The sequence below is a fragment of the Rhodnius prolixus genome, unplaced genomic scaffold (assembly GCF_049639745.1).
Source record: "Rhodnius prolixus isolate KJV_2025 unplaced genomic scaffold, Rpr scaffold_2, whole genome shotgun sequence".
In the NCBI taxonomy this organism is placed as follows: Eukaryota; Metazoa; Arthropoda; class Insecta; order Hemiptera; family Reduviidae; genus Rhodnius; species Rhodnius prolixus.
The window spans coordinates 23,909,278-23,936,207 of NW_027411592.1; the positions used below are offsets into that span (position 1 = coordinate 23,909,278).

At 31.7% G+C, this 26,930-nt stretch overlaps 1 protein-coding gene across 4 annotated transcripts; it reads left to right on the forward strand.

Annotated features, from left to right (window-relative positions):
* Positions 1 to 1,301: 1,301 nt before the first annotated feature.
* On the forward strand, positions 1,302 to 24,900 carry LOC141449291 (chitinase-like protein EN03). Of its 4 annotated transcripts, none has more exons than XM_074118558.1 (8): positions 1,302 to 1,460; positions 14,611 to 14,861; positions 15,687 to 15,819; positions 15,978 to 16,142; positions 17,500 to 17,688; positions 21,342 to 21,473; positions 21,615 to 21,943; positions 24,674 to 24,900. In XM_074118558.1, exons 1-7 carry the CDS (start codon positions 1,358 to 1,360, stop codon positions 21,935 to 21,937), a joined length of 1,296 nt encoding a protein of 431 aa, XP_073974659.1. In that variant the 5' UTR covers positions 1,302 to 1,357; the 3' UTR covers positions 21,938 to 21,943; positions 24,674 to 24,900. The 4 variants fall into 4 exon arrangements, with proteins under 4 accessions (XP_073974659.1, XP_073974657.1, XP_073974661.1 ...); XM_074118556.1 differs by having other exon boundaries at positions 21,615 to 21,933; XM_074118560.1 differs by lacking the exon at positions 24,674 to 24,900 and adding an exon at positions 23,761 to 24,625.
* Positions 24,901 to 26,930: the final 2,030 nt, after the last annotated feature.

The following is a 26,930-nucleotide window of genomic DNA, read 5'->3' on the forward strand; positions in this document are numbered from 1 at the left end:
AGAATTTTTACAATTATTACTATTTGGATCATTTTATTGCAGAGAAGTTACAAGGACTATCCAATAAGTTTCTGAATAAAATATAACTATATAAAAATAGAAAAAAAAAAATTTAGAGCACAATAAAGCGAGTTTGACAGTCTATTTTTATAAATAATAAAAATGGTGCATTTGTAAAGACAGCACTTTAGCAGAATAGTTTAAAAAGTTCCAGTTTCTTTCATTTGAGATTCAGCACCAGAGGATCAGCTATCAATCAAGATTCCGATTCTCTTCTCTCTAGTAAAAAAATTGAATTTTAAATTTGGCCTTATTATTGATTAATATTTATTAAATTTTACAACTTGCTATCAAGGTTTCATCGCCAGATAATTCTACAATATAAATGCTTTCAGTTGGCTCTTTTTGCTTAATAACTTAAGAATTAGGGAGTAAACAAAATTTATCTTTTCGGAAAACTTATATTCGCTAGTGAGCAACACTTTTAATTAGTTGAACAACAATTCTTTCAAGGGATTTCAAGCTACTTAAATCTAAAGCAAAATAATTAATATTAAGTTAGTACCTGTTTATAGCTCTGTGTCAAATGATAGGCAGTGTTGTCTCTAATGAGGGAGCAAATGCATAGAGGCCGGTAGTGCACTAAAAAAAGGCTCTTAGTCTCATTGATCTCATATGATTAATAAATTGACAAGTTTTATTGAAATTTAGAAAAATTTATAAATTCAAAACTGTTACGAAGAACGAATGTCCGTGAAAGTCCAAACTAGTTGATGATTAGAAAGTCAGTCATATTTAAAGAGGAAAACACGCTCTCAAAGATGAAATCAACAATGTAATTTCAGATTTTGACACATGTTGCTGTAATACTACAAACATAAATTCAATATATATTTTTAATGACTACTAAAAATGATAAAATTACAGAAGATCTAGAGATATCTTCTTCTTCTAGGAATTGAATAGACTTAAACCCATCGAGGAGCAATTTAAACTAAAATTATTCACTTAAGAATTTGAAAATAAAGAAATGGAATAAATGATTATGTGAAATCCAAATCAATTTAACTCATTGAATTGAAATTTAACTCATTAATTTTTTACCACTTTTTCATACATTATTTTAACAATGTTAGTGAATACTTATATATAAATGAAGAGTACTTGTTATGTCCTAAGAGCTGTTTTATAGCTTTAATAAATCCAAGGAATGACAAAAGAGCGAGGTACAAAGTTAGGGAGAGGATGACAGTAGTAGAATAGAAATCTTTTGCATCTTTAGGAGTGGGGATAACATTATAAATTAGTTGCGTACGAAGTAAATCCAGTCGTTTGTGTTAGCCAGACTGTGAGAGCAATGTTGCTGAGACTAACCGCATGCCTGCTGCTCTGCTGTGTAGCTTACTTGCAAGCAGCTCGAGTAGTCTGTTACTGGAATGGAAAATCATATTGGAGAGAAGGTTGGTTTTAATTTATTGCTTTAAAATTTATGTGGAATTAGATATTGGTGGTTTATTTTAAAAGTAATAAGTAAAACGTAAAACCATTTTGCTTTGAGAATTTGTATCAAAATGGTATTAGCTTTTATTTAAGTCTCTTTCAAAGAACATGAATTTCAGTCCTTACAATGATTTTATCAGAAAGATAAACAGCAGTAATGTGACTATTTTATACTTAGCCCCACAAAAAGTATGCTTCTCTCATTATAAATAAATTTAATAAATAATTTTTTCTCTGGTCACTTTGGAAGAAGTTGAACAGTATGTCACTACTGTCACTAGGTATAAATGATTTATTTCAAGCTATCCTCTCCACAGTAATTTGATTTTCCTTATTTGCAACTTTAGATAATGTTATAGATTTCTAAATTCACTGATTTTTAATAAATTGATTTATGATATGATTAGGGAAAATTGAAACTGCAAAATGGAGTCTGGCTGACATTTATGCACATTTTTTAAAATGTATACTCGCAATTATTTGTATAACTCCTTCTTCGTATGTATTTCCTCGTCTACCGTTTAAAGTATAGTGGAAATTTTAGGTATATTTACTACAAGATCCTTACAAACTTCAACAATTAATTACTTATGTAAAAATCTTTTTAGATATCTGCCTTCTAAATTTATTTCTGTACAAAAACTTTCTTTTCCTCACTTCTCGGACCTTCGATCTTCTTCAGAGAAGTTTCTAACTTCTAAACTGCACATTCCAACCGGTTTTAGGATTTCCGTATTAATACACATTTTCGGTACCCTTCCTCAAAAAAATAGAAAAGCATTTAAGCAGTTCATTTGAAGGATGTTCTAATCCCCACATTTCTGACTCTTTCTAGATCTCTTCCCGATTCACGTAGCAGTCCTTTTTAGTTTGTGCACCGTATGCACTATACTTAATGTAAGATGTTAGAAGTTTTTGTCCAATACCGTATTTCTAATGAAAGCTAATTTGAAAAAAAATTAAACATTGTCTTTTTTGGCAGTTATAAATTATGTGGATAGTTTACTGCCCGAATCCGTATCCAATGATTAAAAGAAATCGAAAACTAATGGTTTAAAGAGGATTGCCCGTCTTCAAAATTATTTAAGATTGTTGCCGAGCTCGGCCATCATGAAATAATTTATTACGTTTGTATAAATATACTTATTTTTGTTCAATTTAACAGCAATTTTTTACTTTTAGTTGTTTATTTCAAATGCTTGATTGTTTACAACTTCAGAAATGAAAGCAATTGTAAATGTCCTCTAACATTTGAACCCCCACACTTCAGCCAGCTTAGCCTCAATCTGTCTTCTAATACCTTGGAGTAGGTCCTTTGCTTGGAATTCCAAAAATGGGCAGAAGTTTTTGCTATTTGTGATTGCATGATTTTCACTTATCCCATTGATATCATTTTGGTATGTCTCTTGTTTTCCCTACTTTCAATATTGTCTGCAGTTGCACTTCGTCATCAGTATGATGTCCTAAATCCTTTTAATACTTCTTTCATCTCTTCGTTACTTCTCCCATTTAGTCAAAGAATTTCATCGTTTGTTTTTTATGAATGTAAGCGTATAACATTTTTATAACTTTTTTATTTTTTGTTTCTCGAAAGTGTTTTCGATAGGATTTCAGCAATGTAACCTAATCATCGCACATTTTCTCATTTTCTTCTGTTATTTTTTTACTTAATCTTATTAATTTATTTATGAAAAAGGTCTACTGCACCCTTTTTTTTTGCAATTATTACATAAATAAACAAAGTACGACCAAAGTGCATGTATATGTTCACAGCAATATTATCAAACAGGCAAAATTAAAGAGGTACATCAAACTACTCTTAGCTCTTACAATAATGTAGATCTCGTTTCCCTGATATCAGCTGGCTGCTTCCAAATAATTTTGCATAATTTGGCATTGAAATTCCTACGTTACTATAAGCTGTTTATAATGTGACGATAAGTTCGGGCTGACTTTTTTTTTTTTTTTTAACGAACATCGTCCATTATTTAACGTATCAAGTGCTATAAATCTTCATTGCTGCTTTTATATCCATTGTTTAACGTAAATGGTTCTTGATACTGCAATTAATGTGTGACTTCCTCAATTTTATAGATGCATTTAACGACTTCAAAACTGCTTCCACTCCTGAATAAATAGTAAACTACCATTCTTCACCTTGTGAGAACTGATACCCTGCTTTTCGTCCCTAAAAGTGAGATAGATGCCACTAAATGATTCTTAGCAATAGTTTTTATTGGTGCATCTCCTTGTTTTATTTTACCCGTTAAAGTAAATGATGAGCACTGCCAATTATATATTCTCATTCAATAGAAAAATGTGATTTCTCCTACCTTCGCAAGCAATGAGACAAAGCATGTCTTTTCAATTTCAATGTTTTTATTTATTTAATTTTTACCTTTTTTAATCTTAAATTTGACTTTTTTTTCAACCATCTCTTAGCAACAAAATGACTAACACTCCAAGAAATTATTGACATTGTTATCGTTATTATTTTGCTTTTTTTACCATTAATTGAAACCTCTATTTTTTTTTTTTTTTTCATTCAAATGTCCAAAAATGTGAAGTCTTCAGACTAGCGTAACTTGTTCAGATATTTTTTTTTGGGTAACCTGCAATATTTTGTCAGAAGCTGATATTTTATTCCTTGAGTTGAAGAAAAAAGCTCTTTACTATGTAATTTTTTTTTTTTTAGATATGCTAAACTTGCTTAATTTCACTAAAGAATGGATTTCTCTTGTAAAGTAGGATGTTGCCTAATGATTGGCACTCTCTTTTGTGGCGTGTTAGACACTGAATCGCCTCCCCTCTAATAATATGCAATAAATTACTGAATATGCTAACAACCTGCACTGAACACTAAGATTTCTTTGGCTAAAGGAAAATGAAATGAAATGTCCTGAAGCAAGACACAATTAGCCGTATGGAGCCAAGCATGGAACTGTTACGAGACCATTTCGTATGGTTAGATAATGAGGAATAAATAAGCTAAACCTGGTGAATTGTTGCAGCACATTTTCTTGAATATTATCCTACTTTTTTTAGAATAATATGTAGTACTTACTTTTCTCATTACAGGTAAAAGGCAGTAATGTGAACACTTCAATTACACTAAACAATTTCTTTAAGTTTGGGATTAGAGAAACACTTTATTTTTAAAATATACAAAAAAAAAAAAATCTGCTCATTTATCTGAACAATAATTAAGAGAAGGAATTTATTCGCATTAGGTCGTTGAATTGACCAAATTGGGTTGCCCAATTACTGACACTCGTTGACAGAGCTATGTTACATGGAGATCAGCAATAAGTACACTGACAGATGATAAAATGAGATAAAGTAACCCGATTTTCTGGAGTATGTAAGAATAATACAGGAATAAGATATTTAATTTCAAGATAGAATAAATAATTTCGCTCTCAAATTATAATATGCCCTTGAAATGTAATAGCTAACATCTAACACTGGTATCAGGAAAGTGAAAGAGGATAGATGAATTAATTCTGTTCAGCATAATTATCTGTGTAGAACAATTTCTTCGTAAATTTTCCTTCTAGAGAAGTGTACTAAAAATAATCTTATTTTCCTTAAGTAATTTTTGCAACTAATTAGATTCAAGGTCTATTAATAAAAAGAGGGAATCATATTGACCTTCGAACTTACCTGAATTGAAATAAACAAATGATTCATCAAATAATCTTAATTTAAATAAATAATCTTTATATGAGAAAGTTATTTATGATTGTAATTAGAAAAATAAATTCTAACAGTTTTTATCAATTACATAGTAATACTAATATTCTTTATATTTCCAATAGTTTTCATTATAACTGTTCAAATAAAAGGCGAAAATTTTATGAATAGGGGACACTCTGCAATCGATGCTCCGAAAAACTATTCAGTTGATTTGAATGGTTAAAAAAAAAAATTAGAAGAAGTTACTAACTCCTTTTGTACAAATATATTGGTATATTAAAAATATATATATATATTTCTAGTAGTAGTGTAATCGCGGTACCAAGAAACCTAATTGCAGACTAAAAAGCTTAGTTTACTTACTCCTTCGCCATAGCGATATGAGATTTGAGAAAATATCTCTTGAAGAGTCTGAATTTAAGTCAAATTGAGTTGCTTCAAAAGTACAAACACTAGCTTCATTGAAGTTATAGGAGATAATCCTATTCAACTCCCTAGAATACTTTCAAATAGTTGAAAATAATATTTTGCATACAAAAATGTCTCATGAAAAAAATGTTTTACAATTAGAGAACCGGTTAAACCAGTTTTTGAAATTTTGCAAAAAAAAAAGAAAAAACAAGACGTGGTATGAATAACCATCAAATGACTGTTCTTTATTGTAGTTATTACACGACACATGAAAGACAATCATAATATTAACGATCATTGTTAATCCAACCAAATTTTTCAACCATATTTAGTTTAATCTGCAGGTTAATTGTACTGAAGAAGTGGTTGGCTCGCTTAAAACTCTCTTTCATGAATTCAATTCACAAGTACTAGTACTTTTACGTTCGGTGTAAAAATAGAAGAAGTTTCGAAGTTGACGACGTCGCTTAGAAAAGTAATGGCTCGGAAAATTTGTTTGTATTATTTTTGGAGGAAATATTAATTTTAAGTTGAAAAAGGTCGGCCTTAAGAAGCATACTCTTGCCAGACAAAGGTGCAAGGAGGCCCTTGGTAAGAGAAAACCTATCGAAATGTACCCCTGCCTGGGTACTAGGAAACAGGTAGAGGTAGCCAAGTATGACTATACAGTATCAGTTTGTATGGAGTCAGATCATGGTAAATGATAATGATAATTAGAATGGGGATTTTAAAAGAAAGTGGCTTAAACTGTGATGCAGCTGCATATGTGAGGAAGAAAGGTTTCAATTCAGAGTTATTCAAGAGTGTAAGCTGAAAGGTCGACAGAGCGGATAAAAAAATGGATTATGGGTGATTACTATTGTTGGAGGAGTTTGTAAGCTGTTTGCTTAGACAAAAGTCAGAGGGCGTTGGAAGAGGAAGAAATAAAAAATTTGTACTACAGATTACAGAAAAGCCGCCCTTGATTTTAGCTGGTGCAGTATAAGTTTGTATTACTGCTATGTTTTTATGCAGAGTTGAACGTTGGAGGTATTAGATACATAAGCCAACACAATAAATACTCTAGGTAAAAACATAAGTTTGTGTTTGAAATGCGATAGACAGAGAAGAACTTTGATTAATCACCACGAACAATATTGGTGACCAATAGCTGCCTTAATATTGCTTCTGCGTATTTGCGGAGCAGATGCAAGGACGAACAGATCTAAATTCTTGACCTTTGGCAAGAGAACGCTCTCATATTGCGCAATTCATTTAAAACATTGAAAGATATTTCCAAATAAGAGGAGAATTGAATTTCGTGCAAGGATGGGAGAACAGACCAGTCAGAGACCAATGGAAGGGCTCGACTGGGACGCGAAGGAGATGGCGGAAGAAGAAGGATGGTGTGGATATTTTAGTATTTGATTATTGGATTGGGATTTTTTCATGTTTAGTTTGGTGAAAAAATTGGAGAAGACGCAAGACGGAGTGTAAGTATTTGTTGCTTCACTAATTAGGATGAATTTGGCTATTGATGTGGTGAAGGGTCTTCAGAAATGGTACAGTAAATAGTTTTAACTAGTTAGCAACGGAAGGTCCAAGTGTGCGCCTTGACTCGTGCGTGAAGCCGACGGAATAGTTTATAAAGTTCCTTGTCTGTCGTCTAAAAAATTAGTTTTATAGGAATTAGGTCCCGACAAATCAAAATAGTATCACGAAAGAGTGAGTAAGCTCGATGCTAAACCGTCTCCAGGCTCAAGGTATTGGGAAAAGACTTCGTGGGACCCTGTTCTTACAATTAAAAAGTTACAATAACCATTTCTTTGTAAAACTATTTCGGCACAAGCATTTACGTTAAATGCGCACCCGATTTCAACAAAAACAGTGACAATAAGGTTAATAACGTTGTAATGAACGATGTAATTGTCAGATTCCTACAAAATCTATAAATATAAATAGAAATGTTTATGCATTATGTTTGCATAATAGAAAGTTTCCGGAAATTTGTTAATGTGTTCATAATGATTTGTTTTTGTCTTAATTAAACAATAATTCGATATGGAATTGTAAACAGTTCATTATTAGTTTTATTGGAAACTGTAATAGTAAACTAGAATCTCGGTTCGAAAAAGTAATTAACAGTGCGAAGAAGATAATGAAATAAAAACGTACATGTCATAATTGCATGGAACTCAAAACGTTTAAAATCTTATGTTCGATTAAACTTTTTAAAAAAAGCTCTAAAATTACTAAAGCTAGTGCTCAAAAACTTAGAAATTGCCAAAATTCTTAAAGTAATTTTAGAATTAGCTGGTGAAGAATAAATTAGATGGACAAAGACAAATGTTGTTTATTATTAGTTTTCGGTCTGGTTTTTTGTTTTTAACTTTACGAGGGTCGTTTGAAAAGTCCGTGCAAAAATAAAAACTACTTAATTTTTTGGGGTAAACCTTTTTTATTTTTCAACATAATCTTCTTTTAGGCTTATACACTTCGTCCAACGCTGCTCTAGTTTGTTGATCCCTTCCGAATAATAGGATTTGTCCAAGTCTGAAAAATAGCCATTCGTTCCTGCAATCACCTCCTCGTTTGAATAAAATCTTTTTCATGCCAGCCATTTCTTCATATTGGGGAACAAATAGTAGGGGAGCCAAGTCTGGAGAATAGGAGGGAAGTGAAACGTGTTGGAACCCTATTTCCATTAATTTTGCGACCACAACTGCTGAGGTGTGAGCTGGTGCGTTGTCGTGATGGAAAAGGACTTTTTTGTGGGCCAATCGTGGGCGTTTTTCTTGCAGCTCGGTTTTCAAACGGTCCAATAACGATGAATAATATGCACCTGTAATAGTTTTACCCTTTTCCAGATAGTCGATGAGGATTATTCCTTGCGAATCCCAAAAGACAGTCGCCATAATCTTTCCGGCCGAAGGAACAGTCTTCGCCTTTTTTGGCGCAGATTCCCCCTTGGTAACCCATTATTTAGATTGTTCTTTGGTCTCAGGAGTGTAGTGATGTATCCATGTTTCATCCACAGTGACGAAACGACGCTTAAAGTCCTGCGGATTCTTCTGGAACAGCTGCAAACCGTCCTTGCAACACTTCACACGATTTCGTTTTTGGTCAAGCGTGAGCAATCGCGGCACCCATCTTGCGGATAGCTTTGTCATGTCCAAATGTTGATGCAAAATATTATGTACCCGTTCATTCGAGATGCCCACAGCACTAGCAATCTCACGCACCTTCACTCTTCTGTCATCCATCGCCATATCATGGATTTTATCAATGATTTCTGGAGTAGTAACCTCAACAGGGCGTCCAGAACGTTCAGCGTCACTTGTGCCCATATGGCCACTCCGAAAATTTTGAAACCACTTATAAACTGTTCTAATCGAAGGTGCAGAGTCACCATAATGTTTATCAAGCTTCTCTTTAGTCTCCTGAGGCGTTTTGCCTTTCATAAAGTAGTGTTTAATCAACACACGAAATTCTTTTTCGTCCATTTTTTGAAAATCAATCGACCTCCTCGATTCAAACGAATGCCAAGCACAAAGAAATAGACCGATCTGGCTGAAACTCGGTGTGTGTTCTTCCAAGAGATGCTACTAACTAAACATAACCTCGATTCGCGCCAGTAGTGCTATCTCTTTGACTTTGCACGGACTTTTCAAACGACCCTCGTATTCCTTCGACATTATTTTCCTAGTTAATTATGTCTAGGATTAAAATCTCAAAAATTTAGTAATCACCCTTATAAACAAAAACATTACATTTCAAAGAGGCACAAAATATTCAAATATAGATAGATATTATCTATAATGAAGCTGTTTCTAAATTAGGAATAAATAAAATAAATTATTACCCAAGTTTTAAAATTCAAAGTGCATGTTTCTCAATAACAAGGTAATTACTGATTCTTCTTATGCCCGAAGAAAAACAGTACAATTTTGTTTTTATTTATGAATTAAATAAATTATTTTAATAAAGCCTAAACTCTGGTAAATATTTAAAGAAAATAGATAGATCCTGGAAAAAGAAGATTACAACCATCTATTAAATAACGTTATTATAGAGGGCAGAATAAATTGATTAGATATGTATGTTGCTTACTTGTAGAAACATTTATCTAATGTTATCCTAATCAGGTCAAAAATTTATGGTTATCATCTGCAGAGGCTATTAATTTACTTCATTAAACATTATCTCCTATAAATATTTATTTTCTTAGGATAAATTATAAATAATATTTTTTTTTCTTTAAATTGGAAAAGGGTTTGGTTCAGAGCACAAACGAAACGACAGATAAAATATTTAGTTGAAAATATTATTTCAATCAGTTGCAGATGATGGAATAATAATGATTTATTATAACCCACTGAGGTCTCAGTATTTACCCTACATGACTAAATCTGATAGAAAATCCTTAACTAAAATTTCAATTCAATGTTAATAATTTATTAAAACCGATTTTCTTAGCTGTATTACCGAGGTTTTACCTCATTGTAGCGTTCTCTTTTGTTAAGCCCAATATTCTGAATTTATGTTTAATCTGGAAGTAAGGTAACACAGAGAATTGTCTTTATTATATAAAACTGTGGACAATAGTAGTAGTTTTATTAATTTGATAAAATGATATTCTGCAGGTCTTAAAATATGTCTCCACTGCAATGGCTGTTCAATTTATTTGGTGAATTATTGTGTCCTAATTTCTCACCCTTGCTCAATAACAGCACTGAGTTGTGCACATTCTAGCCGATTGTTCTATCTTAACTGATTTGTAACGAGACAGTTGAACTTTATGCAGAGATTAGTTAATTCCCTTTACGAAAATTCCAATTTGAATTCCCATTATTAAATATCTCAATCTGCAAATTTTTACAGGCAATTCTCCATCTGTAACGTCAAAGGTTTCATTTCTAAGTACCACTTTGATTCTGAAGTATCCGTTTAAGGTCTTATTTTTGTGTAACCTTTGAAACATATTTACTTAATTATTTGTTCAGTGAATTTCTGTTTCAACTCCTTAACAAAAACTTACAGTTTAAAAAGTTAAGTATAAGGGTTGATTAAACGCCAAAAGGTACACAAATCAGCAAGTACCCAACATTTCATTAATACTTCATTGATATTATTTAAGTAATTTTACCGCATTAATTTTCATTAATATTTTTTAAGAATTTATTAGATGTCACATACCCTTATGCTGGCCATTTTCATCTACAAAATATTTGTTCAAGTAGCACACCATTTAACTTAGATTGACTGTAATATCTATTTATCTATAATAATCAAACTATTAATCACTGGTGAAAAAGAAAACGTTATAAAAAATAAAAAAATATGAGGCTAAAAAATTCATAAACTTTTTTAAAAATTGCTTACACCAACTTACATCAATGATTTTATTTATTTTTATTTTTAAATAAAAATCGTCGGTTTAAGTTCATTCTTCGATAAAGTCATTGTTATTTTATGAAGTAGTCAATCTGGCTTTATCGTAAATAATATAGTTTTCTTCAATTACATTCTCCATCTAGGTGTTCTTCCCACAATGTTGTGTATATGTAATATAAAATAAATAAGATATGCATATTTTTAGGACAGCTAATTATTCCAGTATTTTACCATAAGTAAAATTAGGGGAACTAAATTAAATTACAATTGAGAAATGAATAATTGTTGTTGAATAATCTACTTGTTATTAACTGTGTGTTATTTGTCCTCACGAATATTTCGGTAAGACGAATTCAAGACTGAAATATTGCTTTAAATCCTCCGTGATTCAAATTTAAACAGTAGCCGGCTCTAAATTTGTCTTTTTCTAATTTAACATGCATGTATATGTGACAACTTCAGAATCAGAAGAATAATTTGGAATAGAGTTAAAATAAAGTACCTATTTATACGAAGATATAATATACATTTTATCACAATTATAACTATCATGAATGAACTGGCCAGCATAAGGGTATGTGACATCTAATAAATTCTTAAAAAATATTAATGAAAATTAATGCGGTAAAATTACTTAAATAATATCAATGAAGTATTAATGAAATGTTGGGTACTTGCTGATTTGTGTACCTTTTGGCGTTTAATCAACCCTTATACTTAACTTTTTAAACTGTAAGTTTTTGTTAAGGAGATTTTTGTACCTTTTGGACAGATTTTCCTTTTTGTCTATTAGCAAAGTTACATATCTGCTTTACAGATTGGATTTTTTTAAAATTTGGAATAAGCTATTCTATCATTATAACCTGATAAGGTGTTAAATCGGAACCGTAACTACCACTGGAGAGATCTTTTTAAAGAATGGTTATAGTTGCGGTCCCCAAACCATCCTCAATAACAATTTTTTTGAGAAAGCCTTTTTATATAAAATAGGAAGGTATTTGTACGTAAATAGCAAAATTAAACTGCGATTTCAGTACTTCCTTTTAAGAGGAGCAAGAAAAATAAACTGCGATTACAGTACTTCTTTCTAAAAGGCAAAGATTTTGAATCGAACGACAATTCATTGATGTAAATCGGTTCACTCATTGATAATTTTAACGATTGCAGTACTTCCTCTTAGTAGGTGTAAGAGCATGATGGCACTTCACAGCCACGTAGAGGAGCTTTAATCACTTCTTCGTGCTAAATTTTATCAAAATCGGGTTAAGCTTTGTAGAAATATTGGTAATAATAGTTTTAGAAAGGGCCTTATTTGGGTGGGGCAAACTCCCCTCCTTATGAGGCATAGCGTCGAGACTTTTAAAGTACAAATCTGTACAAAATTTCGATTCATTCATGAAAATCGGTTCACGTGTCGATAATTTGAAACGATTGCTATACTTCCCCTTAATAAGTGTAAGAGCAGATCGTCGCTTTATTGTTAGGTAGGGGAGCCCTAACCCTATCATCCTACCAAATTTTATCAAAATAGGGCCAAGATTTACAGAGTAATTAGTAATAATAATTTTGGAGGGGGCCTTACATAAAGGGGGCTAACTCCTCTCCCATTCGATGTACAGGGCCGAGACCCCCAAAAGGCACATCTACATAAAGTTCCGAATCGAATGACACCTCATTCATGAAAATCGGTTCACGCGTTTAGGCGCTACGTTGTTTACAAAAAAGGTAACAAGAACAACAACAAGAACAACAAGAAGAAGAAGAACAAGAACAAGAACATTTTTTGAAAAAGCCGTTTTTGCTCATTTTCGGCAACTTTTTTCTCGAAACCTATTAGATCTGGGTGGTTGCAAAAAAATTATAGTTATAAAGGAGAATTTGGAGTAAGATTTAAAGAAAATTTGGGAATTTTATCTTTTATAGAAAAATAGAAAAAAATTGTCAAAGTTGGGTGTTTTTCAACGTTACACTTTTTCGTGCAGTTTTTGATGGTCAACCCTTATACAACTGTCCTACCGGACAGTTTTAATTATGATCTAATTGTGCAAACTTTATTTTCCTGTACTTATTAAAGACATTCTCTCTTATTTTCCTTTACTTATTAAAGATATTCTGTCCGTCAGACTGATAGACGTACTGATATTCAAGTCGTTAAATACTGGATCTTTTCTTATATTTATTTATTCTTTTGTGGGTATATGTAAATAAAGAATGATTATTAAACAGACAGTGCAGCTGTGCCAAGAAAGAGTGCTTGTAGGATTTACAAAATTATTTTTACTTTCAATAATGCAGAGAGATTTAGATCCCCTCCGTAAAAAAAATGGCCAGATCAGCAAACCGGCCTTTTTGCGACGTTAACAGCTCTTACCTAACTAATTAACACTGTAGAAGTATGTTGAATTATTTCGTTTCACAGCTAATGACGTCAGATATAGAGAGAAGGCAATTTTTATTAATTAATGTTAAATATACACATTAACAAATATTAAGCAATTCAGCTTTCTTAAAGTTTCTACCATCATATGTGATTCAGTACCAAGGTTAACGAATGATGTAGAATGCTTCCAACAGTCATTGTTAAAGGCAGGAAGTTATTTGAACAATACATCTTTGAAATTAAGATAGTTTAAAATACTGTACACGTTTCATCGTTATAAATATTATTTACATTTGTAACGTTTAAGGCTAATACAATTTTCTATTCTTTCAAATAAAGTTCTATTAATCCTATTGTGCTTGGTATCAAAGGGTCACAAAAATTAAGATGAAAATCTCTTTAAAAGTCTTTCTGTATTGCTGTAACAGAATTATAAAGAACACCACTCTGGCATTAAGATTTCAGGATTTACTCTTGCCGTGCCTTTATAATAAGGTGACCAATTTTTTTACAATGAAAAGGAGGACAAAAAAATTTAAGAAAAAAGTAAACGTAAATAAGTTAAACATTTTATTAATTCAATAATTTACAAATTATGCTTACTATAATTATTTAATTAAACGAGTATTTTTCCATTGAATGGATATTTTTTGTCAATATATTATTTTTTAACAGTATATTGGAAATTTCGGAGCAAGAAATATCCTTCATATTGAACTTTACAGTAAGTGCTGCAGCTAGAGTATCAACATTCAATCTTGATTTCTCACTTAGCCAAAAATCATTACTCATTGAAAAAACTCTTTGAACTGCTGCATTTGTTCCAGGGCAGCACAACGTAAATTCAACAGGAATTACTAAATTTTCATAGGGAATGTGTTCATTTTTGAAATGGATAAATATTTCCACCCATCTTTTATCAATTTCAACATGTTGATTTTCCCATTGTTCTAATTTATCAGAATTTAAATATATATTCAGTCTTCTAATTTCTTCAAACAGACAATTGTCATCGATTTTAATATCAGGCATTTCTTTCGATAAAAACTCAACACAATTTCTGAATACAGAGATTAACATATCGAAAAGGAGGACAGGTAGGAGGACATTTTTCGAGGGAGGACAGAACCTACAAAAGGAGGACGATTGGTCACCTTATTTATAATTCTAAAATAATTAATTTACCATTTCTCACCAAAGAGTTTGCTTATCCAGTAAGTTTATATTTTATTTCCAATTTTTGTTTTTAGGTACTGCAAAAGTGACTACTGAGGAAATGAAACCAGGACTGTCTTATTGCACTCACTTACTGTACGGGTTTACTGCAATTGATGATGATGATTATCATTTAGAACCTGTGGACAAAAAATTAGATCTTGAAAAAGGTAAAGGTCAGTACAGAGCAGTTGCTGAACTTAAAAGAGCATTTCCAGGACTCTCTGTTATGCTCTCCGTGGGTGGCTATGAGGACAATGATGATCCAGAGAAATACTTTGAAGTAGTAAGTTTTTTATGACCAATGTGATTTTTATGAATTAAAGCTAGTTAAAATTAATTTTTAACAAATAAGAAGGGAAATATATATTTTATAAGAGTTCATGTAATTAACTAGAATTAAAAGCTGTTGCAGAAATCCAACATGAGTAGTGGCATATCCAAAACTTTGGTTTTGGAAGGGTGCAATCCGGGATGGTAAGCGAACCATACTCTGACAATATTGCTGCAACATACTTTGATATTGGCAATTTGCGAGCGGTCAGATTTATTGACGATTAGTAGGACTATCACTCTCCCGGGTGGCAAACTAATCATTCTCACAATTACTGGAATTATTGACAAGAATTTGATCGAAGACTTAGAGCAAAAGGGAATAAATATTCATCCTACTGATGTGTATTTAAAGCGGCATGAACTCTTTTTTTTTGTACTTATTCGTAGTTTTAAACTCTGGCACCATATAGTTTTTACGAAACTTTTAAAAGCTTGAAACTTCATAGTGAAGTCCCATTGTAACTACTCGGTTGCATGCCATATTTCATAAACTTATATAACACCCTTGTGTTATAATCCTTTACAGGCTGCAACCTGCAATAACTGCGGTGTGTCCTAGAAGTCCAATGATTTCGACCATTATAGTTTTAAATAAAAATGTGGGCAGGACATTGTTCTGATTACAGTTGCCATCTTCAATTCAGAGGATCGTACATTCAAATAAAAAAAAATGGAAGTTATAAAAAAAAACATTGTAAAATTAAATATTTTCTTACTAAACTAGTTTACATTTAATTATTATTATTTTTCTGAATTAGATAATTGTCTGTTACAGTTAGAGAAAGCTGAAAGAAGAACTAAATTCATCAATTCTGTTTCAACGACCCTAAAGCAGTACGGCTTTGATGGTATTGACTTGGCTTGGCAATTCCCACCGCAGCACGAAAAATATGAAACAACTAGTTTAAGTTAGTAATTTCTATTGAATCTTTTTATGTTAAAAGATACATAGAGTTAATATAAAAATTATTTTATTTTGTCTCTTGATTATTTTCATGTACTGGTCACCCATGTAAAGAATTTCGAGTGTATTTTTATAAATAAGGATTTTGTTTGTTTGTCTCAGGTTCTATTTGGCATAAAATTAAAAAGACTTTTGGAGCTGGAGTTGACAGCAAGGCTGCCGAACACAAAGACCAGTTTGTGGCGCTTGTGAGAGAATTAAAAGCTGTTTTGAGAGCGGACGGAAAGTTACTTTCTATAGCTTTATTACCTCATGTCAATTCTACCGGTAATTTATTCAACTTATTACCTACAATTTTACTGGCTCTTATATCTTAATACTTATTTTTCTAAAAAAAAAACTACTTCATTAAACCCGTTATTTAAATAAATTATCAAATTAACTTGTGGTAAGAAGATAAGAAGTTCTAATGGGTCTTTCAAGTTACAAAGAGAACATAGATTTTCTTCAAAAAATAAGATACTCTTTCCTTTAAAATATATTTTTAAATGTCCAAGTGGCGTTAACCTTAGCTGGCTGATCATTCTTAATTTCCAAAAACTAACATGAAACGACTGGTAATATTCTCCCAAAGTTAGATTACATATATTTCGGAAAAGGGAACCCTTCATCTATCTTATCAACGCGACTTCCCAAAGTTTAAGATTAATTATGCTTATAATTGGTTCTCCTAGATGAGCAGAAAATTGTTAGTGGTAGGAATATCTGATATAACCAGTATTGAATGTATTGAATATCATAAAGCAATAATTCGAAATTTAGTGGAGAAGGTCAAAAATAATAATTTCTGCCTTGATATTGAAGCGGTACTGCCAGTCCAGATATAACTCCCTTTTCCGAAATATGTGTAATCTAAATTTGGGAGAATATTACCAATCGTTTCATGTTAGTTTTTGGAAATTAAGAATGATCAGCCAGCTAAGGTTGTAGCCACTTGGACATTTAAAAATACATTTTAAAGGAAAGAGTATCTTATTTTTTTGAAGAAAATCTATGTTCTCTTTGTAACTTGAAAGACCCTAATAATATATGTATATCATTTATTCTTTAAATGTCCTCTTCATAAAGAAGCTAGGTTTAAATATTAAGGGAAATATATTGCTCATAATTTTAATGATGAAGAGAATATTGTGAACAAATTACAAATTGCAAGTATTGATAAACTCAATGATATTTATTATTACATTGCCAATTGTTTAAAAAGACTAGAATTTTTGGAAGACTTATAATCATTTACATAGGGTTTATTACTGGGCTGATCTATTTTAATGTAAACATAACTAATGATTAATTTAATGATAATCTATGCATTCCTTTCTTCTTATTATTTTTTCTTTTATTTCTGCGTTCTTCTTTGTTTAGTATTTTTTATTTTCTTAATTTTCATTTATTTATTTACAACAAGCAAGAAGGCAATTTCCTTAATTTGCCATTTTCTTATTTTATGATTCTTAGAAGTTAAATTTGTATGTAAATTGTACGCACAATGTTTGTAAAAATTGTTAATATGTCAACTCCTTGAAAAAGAGAGACTTGACTCTCAAATAAAATAAATAATAAATAAACATCTGTCGCATCAAATCAAATAATATTCTATTCTAATTAGTTAAATTACAATTTTCAGCTTATATGGATGTCAGACAACTAATGCCTTATGTGGATATGGTTAACCTATGGACGACGGATTACAGAACCCCAGAAAGATCGCCAGAGAAGGCCGATTTTGCCACTCCCCTGTACTTTGAATACCCCAGACTGGATTTTCAGAACACTGATTACACTGTTCGATATTGGTTGGAACATGGAGCTGACGGTCAGTATTTTTTTATGTGTCAAAAATCAAACTTGCTTACTGTTATTTTATCAAAGAATTACTATTTATTATTTTTAATTTAAAAAATGCACTCATGAATAATGGTGAATAAAATAAATAAATTACACTGAGATTATCTATTTAGTTATATTAAAATAAACTAAATGATTTTTTAAAAAATCGCGCGAAAAATCACACTTTCTCTTCTTGAAATTTTCGTAACGAAGTTTTCTAAAAGGACTTGTGGTCGTAAATGTTTGTAAACTTCATATGTGTGTTTAAATTAATGTGAATACATAGTAGGGTGAAGGGACCAGTAATTGACTGCTTAAGAAAAAATTCGAGTTTAAGATAGAATAACTTCCGTTATTTTGGCTCCAGGTGTAGATTGTAAAATTGTACCGCTCCAGTAGGATGTATTTTATTTTATTAATATTTTAAAAGCAGTAAATTCGATCTTTATGTCAACCAAAAATGATTTTTTTTGTAAGTATGTCAATGACCCAGTAATTGACATACCGAATTTTCGGTGGAACCAGTGTTTGACATGGTGTGGGACCAGTAATTGACATACAAATATATTCATGAAATGACATAAGGTATGCATTCAAAATCACTTTTAAATCTAAATAAATCACCTAAATCACTTTTTCAATTGGATTTATAACAAAAATTAGTCTTATCCGTAATTAATTACAATCAGTTTTTAAATAGGCAAACCTAAATAATCTAATATTTTTTCAACTTTACCCTTTTTTATGCAGTTTTTGACGATCAACCCTTACACAACTGTCTTACCGGACAGTTTTAATTAAGTCCAAACCCAGACAGGTAATTTGAAGAACAGCCCTTACTTTCAACAGTACCAAGGAGATATTAGCTAACATGCTTGTTAGATCGTACACAATGTCTGTCGGCTCGCTTTTATCTCTTTCTCTCAACTCTTTCGCTCTCTTATCCTTTCAAGTTTCCGCTAAGTATTTTGTTACTTAAACCTTTTTTGGGGAACTTTTTTGGTTCTCACTTTACCAAACTACCCTCTCTACTTCCGATTAGACTATGTGGTCACATCCTTGTTTCATTCATTCCGCCTATAACGCTGCTACCGATGGCATCTACGCGCCTTGGGTTCGATTTGTTGGTGCTTTCTAGTGAACCAAATTTCTCCTACGCTTCCCTTCTTTTTGAGCGCTTCGCTAATATTTTCCACAATCTGTGCTGCCAGTGTCATTTGCTTCGAAACCAAACTATCTGAATGTAATTCATTCTTACTTTCTGCATCTATTCAGTATTTTATTGTTTATTATTACTGAGTTACCTCTTGGGCACATGTATATTATACATTGTGTGCACGTATATCGCGTCCCGCCACAGGTTGTAAGCATTCGCACTTATAACAGTAATAAATAAATGAAACGTCAATGAAAAAAACACTAGATTAAAAAATATATATCTGTTATTGACTCTTTAACTTGGAAAGGATAGGTATTAATATACACATACCTACAAATAAACCACTGATATTCACATAACTAGGTAACCAATTGACAAAAATATGTGTTATTAAAATAGGCACACCATAAAAGAAAAAATGAATGAAAAAACAAAATATTCTTTCGGAATCCATAGGAAATGAACATCATAATATATCTTATGTAATTGATAATTAGCCACTTGAAATTACAAGCCATTTGAAAACCTCACACATCAACGGTTTTATTAAATTGGTAACGTTCTCCATAAAGTAGTACAGGGCGATCCAACCTTCACGTCTTTGGGAATTAAAAATGGTTTTCATACCGATTTCATTTTTTTTAAATACAGTTTAGCCTATTTAGCCTATGGGATGCTATATATTCGTCTTCGGTCAACATGTCTGTCAATTGGTAAATATAATAGATCTTACAATCTTTTTTATGTTATTAATGTGTAACATCACAAAGTCACCAACTCTCCACGTATGTTTGATTTCGCACCTGGTACTTCTCTTGAGGGAGCTTCATTTTCCCCCTGGCCGTTTTATTTGATGGAATTCTATGGTTCAGCCATTTCCTCCCTTTCTTCTTTGTCATGTGGCTAGGACCCAAAACTGAGGGAGAATGAGAGATTTTCCAACTCCGATAAGTGGGCGTCTTTTTTATCAATCACGTAGGCCTCGGAAGCTGTTCGGCGATCACGATTATTCCAGTTTGTTGTTCATACATTGTTGTTCTCTGTTGAATAATCATTCTGCAAGCCCTCTTGAAATAAGGCGTACATTTGCTAATTCATTAATTTAAACATATTTTGTTGGAAGTTTTACTGTTTATTTTATGTTGCCGATTTTTATCAATGATTTTATTTTACAATGTATTGAATTTTTAATTATAATAAAATTTATCAACCTATCTTATCATTTTCCCAGGAAGTCAATCACTGGTCTCAAACAAAAAAGCTGTAGGACTAGTAATTGACATACATGTCAATTACTGGGCAGATTGCCGTTTCAAGGACCAGTGATTGACAGCCCCATTTTAATCCTCAATGCTTCTTATAGTTAAAAAAAAACTCCATAAATGAAATCTACAAGTAATACTAATTATAACAGAACATTGATAACCACACGAATATATGAACAAATAAACGAAAAATAAGAAAAAAGAAAAATTATTTTCTTATCAATCCTCCTTAGCAACGGCTTGTTTTTTCCTTGATTTTGAACTTTTAACACAAATAACCTTCCACTGGTACCAAGGAACCTTCCAATAATTAATATTTTTCTGGAACTCCTGCCCAAAGGCTTCTCAACAACGAAATTGAAAGAATCACCACTAAAAACGGCTCATATCCCTTATAATACCAGTTTATTTCTGGTATGTCAATTATTTTATTACTGGTGCCCAGTCAATTACTGGTCCCTTCACCCTATTTGTTTTCGCCCCCGACTATAAGCTGTTTCATCTCTTTCTCGGGCAGGTCTATGTCCACACCCATGACCGCAGCCCTTATTTGGAGCAAATGATTAGAACTATAGGCTTTGAATTCTTTCACTTTAAGCTCTAAAGTTTGTTGATACATTCGACTCTAATTCTGTTTCTTCCCTACTTTTTGGTCGCAACCACATTTTGAGATGATTGGCTGTAATTTTTTTTTCGAGGGATGTTTGGTGTATTCGAGGAATGCCGTTTCATCCTTTATTTCGGCTTTCTACCGGGACCTGAAAGGGCTCCACGTCCTTATTTCTATACATCTCCAGTCCTATTTTCTCAGCGGGATCTGATCTCTTTCTTGAGCTCATAATGATTTATATATCTCATACTTCCTACAGGAAAGCAGAAAAAACGAGATTACTAGTAGTATGTATTGTAATTACAGTTACTTCCCTTAGCTACGTGGAGATTCCGCTGCGCTTCTTGAAGAAAGTGATAACTGCAACGTAGCACTCTACTTTAGCACTACTACTTTTGTTATGATTGTTTTATGTCTGCTTTAAGTGAGGACAAAATAATTTCTTGAGTTTTATATTTGTGAAACAAATGACAAAATATTGTTTTCCGTTGCTTATTCGACCATGTATTATTATTATTATTATTATTATTTAATACGCTAATAATTGGAAAAGCAGAATTTCTTTTGCACTGCTTAAAAATTAATTTTTATTACGCTATTTACAGGCCAGAAACTGAATCTTGGCATTGCTACATGGGGAAGATCTTGGAAATTAACTACAGATTCAGGATTATCTGGTGTTCCTCCACTTGTTGCTGACGGACCAGGTCCTGCAGGACCCCACACCAAGACTGATGGTATCATAAATGATATTTCTATTTGAATATAATAGTGAAATAGCAATAATACTAACTAGTATTCGTAGTAATTGTTGATTTTTATTATTGATTAATTAAATAATAAACTCCCATAATTTAACAACTCTATTTTCATTTCAGGTCTTCTTTCATATTATGAGACTTGCGTGAAATTAGTTTCACCTACCAACCCTAGCGCACCAGCTGGTATGATACGTCGTATGACTGACCCTTCCAAGAGGTTGGGAACATATGCTTTCAGATTGCCTGACAGAAGGGCAGGTGAATCTGAAGGATTGTGGGTGAGCTTTGTAGAACCAGAGACTGCAGGATATCACGCTGCCTACTCTAAAGCGAAGGGCTTAGGTGGTGTTGCTTTATTGGACTTAGCACTAGATGACTCCAGGGGTATCTGCGATGGATCCAAGTTTCCTATTACAAGAGCCGCAAAACTCAATTTGTAAATAACGGTTTGTATATATTACTTTTAGTCGAGTTAAGAACTAGGTGGAGGACTGGGCGACCAGAAATGGAATCTGAGTTCTTTCTGTAATACTATTTATTTTTAAAATATTTTGTGAATGTATCACAAGTGGGCTTGATCCATTTGGGTTAAATTCTTTTCACTTTTAAATTAAGTGCAATACATAATAATAATTTTAGGGAAACAAACAAAAAAACAGAGATTATATAAAACAAAATTTACTTCAAGTTGAAGTCCAAAATAAAAGTGATTTAAATTAACATTGACTTTTAAACTTGATTTGGAATTGAATGTTTTTAAAGTTGATAAATTAATCCTTAGTTTTTATTAATAACGAGAAAAATTGGGATCACTGTTTCAAAAATACTAAATTATGCAAAATTTGAAAACATATTTTAAAACAAAAATACTATATAACAAATATACTAAAATATTAAGTAGATACTTTAAACTTAAATCTATTTCTTTTAACGTATTACGCATACATTTATATTTTTAAGAAAACTTGCATTTTACTGAGAACTTTTTCTGTGAGAACCTTAATTTTTTCTTTAATTTTAATAGTAGAATATTGTTTATTTTTATCCTAAAATGCATCTGTAAAAATGTCCAAAATTTGTTAACATAAACTTCAAAATTATGATAGAAGATAAAATGTTTTTTTAGATCTGAAATTTATTTATTTGAGATATTCCCAAAATAATTAAGCGATTTCTTTATATAAACCCGTAAGAAAACCTTAAATAAAAAATTTAAATCAATATTAGACATTCTTTTAAACAAGTTTAATTGCTTCTATTTTATTCTTGAAATTGAAATTAAGTTTTTGGATTCTGAAATATATTTTATTAAATAGGAATTCTATAACAAAAGTAGCTTAATATTAGAGGTATTAATTAACTTAATAGACACACTTCGAGGAGCCTCTCCGCGTAGGTCTTTAAAAAGACTGTTCTTCCTGAAAGTATTTGTGAAGATGGTAGTTTTTTAGAATGGGCTATATTTTTATTTCTTATTTTGACTATAGTATATTTAACACTGATAATATATGTACTTTTAAGAGAGGTTATTGTCTTTTCAAAAAGGGAACATGTTAATGTTCGAAATTATCTATCTTCGTACACTTCAGTATTCAGTTCAGTCATTGATATCGACTTGCGTTAGGTTTAAAAAATGAACAATAAAATGAAATAAAGTGGGAGTGTAAGCCGATTGGTTTTTATAAAATTGTGTATGACCATTTTAGGGCTTAACGATTTTATGAGGCGGATTTTATTGGTTTGTGTTCAATATAAATTTTGATTAAACTTAAAAAAAATAACTCAAAATATAACCTTGGATCGCTGGATGCTGTTTCTGTGCAGAGCCAGTGTTTATAATTTTTTTTTTTTTTTTTTCTTAAGTGTAGAGTAGTCATTTTTCTGGTAGACTATACTTTTATGTTCTGATCATGTGCATGGATGGAAGCGAATAACTAACTTATTTAACTAAACGTACTTTATGCTACTAATTTTTCTTATTAATCCATTAAATCAAATCCAACCATGACCCAGCCCGGGTATGGAACCTTCACTTGCTTTGTGATCCTTTCATTTGAAAAGTAGAACCTAACATTCAAATTTCTGGTCAAATTATTGTAATTGTCTTAATTTTTCTAAGTTCATAACCGTATGCTATCGGGGACTTATTTTGAATGAAGTGAAATATCCCTGATATCATTACGTTTGCGCAGAAGTTTTTTCAGGATTTATTGAATTGTATAAATGTCCATTTAAAAATTCCCTACTCATTTTTGTTTTTCAGATCCGGTGCAATTATAATCCCCGCTATAGTCACTCCAAAACCTACGATTGTACAATCTACATGGCTATAAGTGTATATTTTTAAAAAACAAAAGTTGGTAGATGAGAAAATTCCTTACGATACTATAACATCTAGATCATAGGTCTGTCTAATTTTTTAGACATATCAGAAGTACAGAACAGAAAATATTACAGGCATACCAAAATCTGGCTACTTCTTTTTAACAAAATTGGAAAAAGAGAGATGGAAAGAGAGTTTTGAATGATATTTAAATTATTAAGTATAAAAATTCATTTCTATGCAAAGCTCTGTTGGAGGATTCTTGAAAAATTTAGCCCAAAAAATAAATTTTTAAACTAATGTCATCTGCAGATAATCTTACAAAAGAAAAAGAAGAGGATTAATGAATGTTATTAAAACTAAAGAATGTTTTGTTCCATATCAGTGGTGTTTATATGTTTTTGTGCTTGTTGATGTCTTAATAACCTGACGAAACGTTTATCTAGTATGGTTGATTTACATGAACATATTGTGAAACCGTAGTAAATTCCTCAACAATTGACATCAGAGGGAAGATTTTCATTAGTTTAGTGCAAATGCACATTTAGGGTAAATGTGCTGGTCTCATAGGAAGGGATCTTGAGTTCGATTCCAGTAGCCTGCCCAAATATTTGTCCTTACTCACAAAACACTGTCGTTCCGATAATGGATAGTGTCGTCTGAATTCGAGAAAACAGTTCGGAGGCCGGTCACATGATGACTCGCCTTATTTAAAGAACAATCAAAAAATCTATGTAATAAGAAGTCATAAAAGAATAAGACAATACTTATAAATATTTTTCTGATTAAATATAATAATACCTAAGAGAGTCATTTTATTTTAAAAGTCCATTTTTTGCTCATTTTTTTTCAGAGACCACACCAATGTTACTGACCTAAGTACTTCCAGAATGTTGGGACCCATCATTCTCCCAGCAAATTTATCTGGAAAATGAAGAATTCTTGACTTTAGAAACAAAATTAGTAATTAAGAAACAATTTTTGTTAACATAATTTTATTTATTAAAAAAAGTTTTTTTTTGTACAAAGAAATGAAACTTCATTAACTAAATAAAGTACTTTCCCGCTTGCTATGCTTTATTCAAGAAAATATAAATTATTAAATTAATTTGCTCACAGGAATGAATTGATGGGTTTAGAGAAAGTGTTCAAATACCAAAAACGTGATACCCAATTCATTTGAACGATGATTTCTAATAAACAAGGAATCTACAATAAGTACATTGTGTATTCAAAACTTGTTATTAATTAAATAAAAATAAAAAAGAATTAAAGAATTTAAGAACCTGAAAAAAAAGAAGAAAAAAGTGAGACTATTGATCTTGTAATTAATAATTTTCATCCATCAGAAGAAGGGCCCTTCTTCCTTGAAACTTAAATAAAAGTTGATTCAAAATCAGCTTTGGCCATGCAGAATACATTTTTTTTTAAATTCATTCAAGAGAATCTGGTATTAAGTACCAATATAAGCGATCAATGCAGTGCATCCATCTAATTTGTTAAGGCAAAACAATCATCTAAATCTAACACACATTTACTTCGCACAAAAAGAGATCATCGCAATTGTGGATGTTATAAAACTGCCTTAGGGAGTTTGCATGATTAAAATATTGACACTTTTGTAATGCTGGCCGAATAAGTCAACATTGTGGAATTGAAATAATTCCCTCCACGTCACAGAATTCTTGGCGTTATGTTTAAATGAATTTCTTGCTCCAAAACATTTTAGCCAGTTAGTAATTGATATTATTTTTGATCAAAGCAATTGGATTAGCATCGTAACTGGGGATAAAATTGACGACATTTAGTCCTTAATACACAACTGAGGAGAGAGGGAAATTTTCAGAAAGGCAGTTAATTTTATCGCTTGGTATATCTGAGGACTTTGGCGTACTCTATCAAGTTGCGCAACGTGCACGCTTGTTTTTCGTGCGAATTTCACCCTTCACTACCAATCTAGCGTATCTTTATAGCGATTATCATAGCAAACATTGTCGATTACTTTTTACCCTTATCGCCTATTTGCTCTCACTGCAAAGAGCAGAATAGCTTTATTATTGTAGTTCGAGTGTTTGAAGGCAGTATTCTCATTATGTGTCAGAGAGAGATAAAACATGTAGATGTCACCGTTATCTATTATCAGTGTTTGTTCACTTTAGTAATCAGATAAGTAACATCATTCAAGTTATATTAACTTAAAAAACAAAATTGAAGTACAAAAATTGAACAAAGGGAACGATTTTAGGAATTGTGGCTTCATTGGTTTCCCAAAAGAAAGTTGATGTAATTTTAGTTAACTATTTTAGTCCAATTACTATCGATCAAAAAGTTGGAATTTATACTGCAGTGGATTAAAACTGTCCGGTAGGACAGTTGTATAAGGGTTGACCATCAAAAACTGCACGAAAAAGCGTAACGTTGAAAAACACCCAACTTTGACAATTTTTTTCTCTTTTTCTATAAAAGATAAAATTCCCAAATTTTCTTTAAATCTTACTCCAAACCCTCCTTTATAACTGTAATTTTTTTGCAACCACCCAGATCTAATAGGTTTCGAGAAAAAAGTTGCCGAAAATGAGCAAAAACGGCTTTTTCAAAAAATGTTCTTGTTCTTGTTGTTGTTGTTACCTTTTTTGTAAACAACGTAGCGCCTAAACGCGTGAACCAATTTTCATGAATGAGGTGTCATTCGATTCGGAATTTTATGTAGATGTGCCTTTTGGGGGTCTCGATGCTGAACATCGAATGGGAGAGGAGTTAGCCCCCTTTATGTAAAGCCCCCTCCAAAATTATTATTACTAATTACTCTGTAAATCTTAGCCCGATTTTGATAAAATTTGGTAGGGTGATAGGGTTAGGGCTCCCCTACGTAACATTAAAGCGACGATCAGCTCTAACACTTTTTAAGGGGAAGTATAGCAATCGTTGCAAATTATCGACACGTGAACCGATTTTCATGAATGAAGTGTCATTCGAATCGAAATTTTGTACAGATTTGCACTTTAAAAGTCTCGACGCCGTGCCTCATAAGGAGGGGAGTTTGCCCCACCCAAATAAGACCCTTTCTAAAACTATTATTACCAATATTTCTATAACGCTTAGTCCGATTT

Excerpts from the sequence above, each read along its gene's own strand:
- LOC141449291 (XM_074118556.1), top strand. The coding sequence starts at position 1,358 with ATGTTGCTGAGACTAACCGCATGCCTGCTGCTCTGCTGTGTAGCTTAC. Across the intron at positions 16,143-17,499 it reads ACCTCATGTCAATTCTACCG|CTTATATGGATGTCAGACAA; the intron begins GTAATTTATTCA and ends TACAATTTTCAG. Across the intron at positions 21,934-24,673 it reads AGAGCCGCAAAACTCAATTT|AGACCACACCAATGTTACTG; the intron begins GTAAATAACGGT and ends ATTTTTTTTCAG.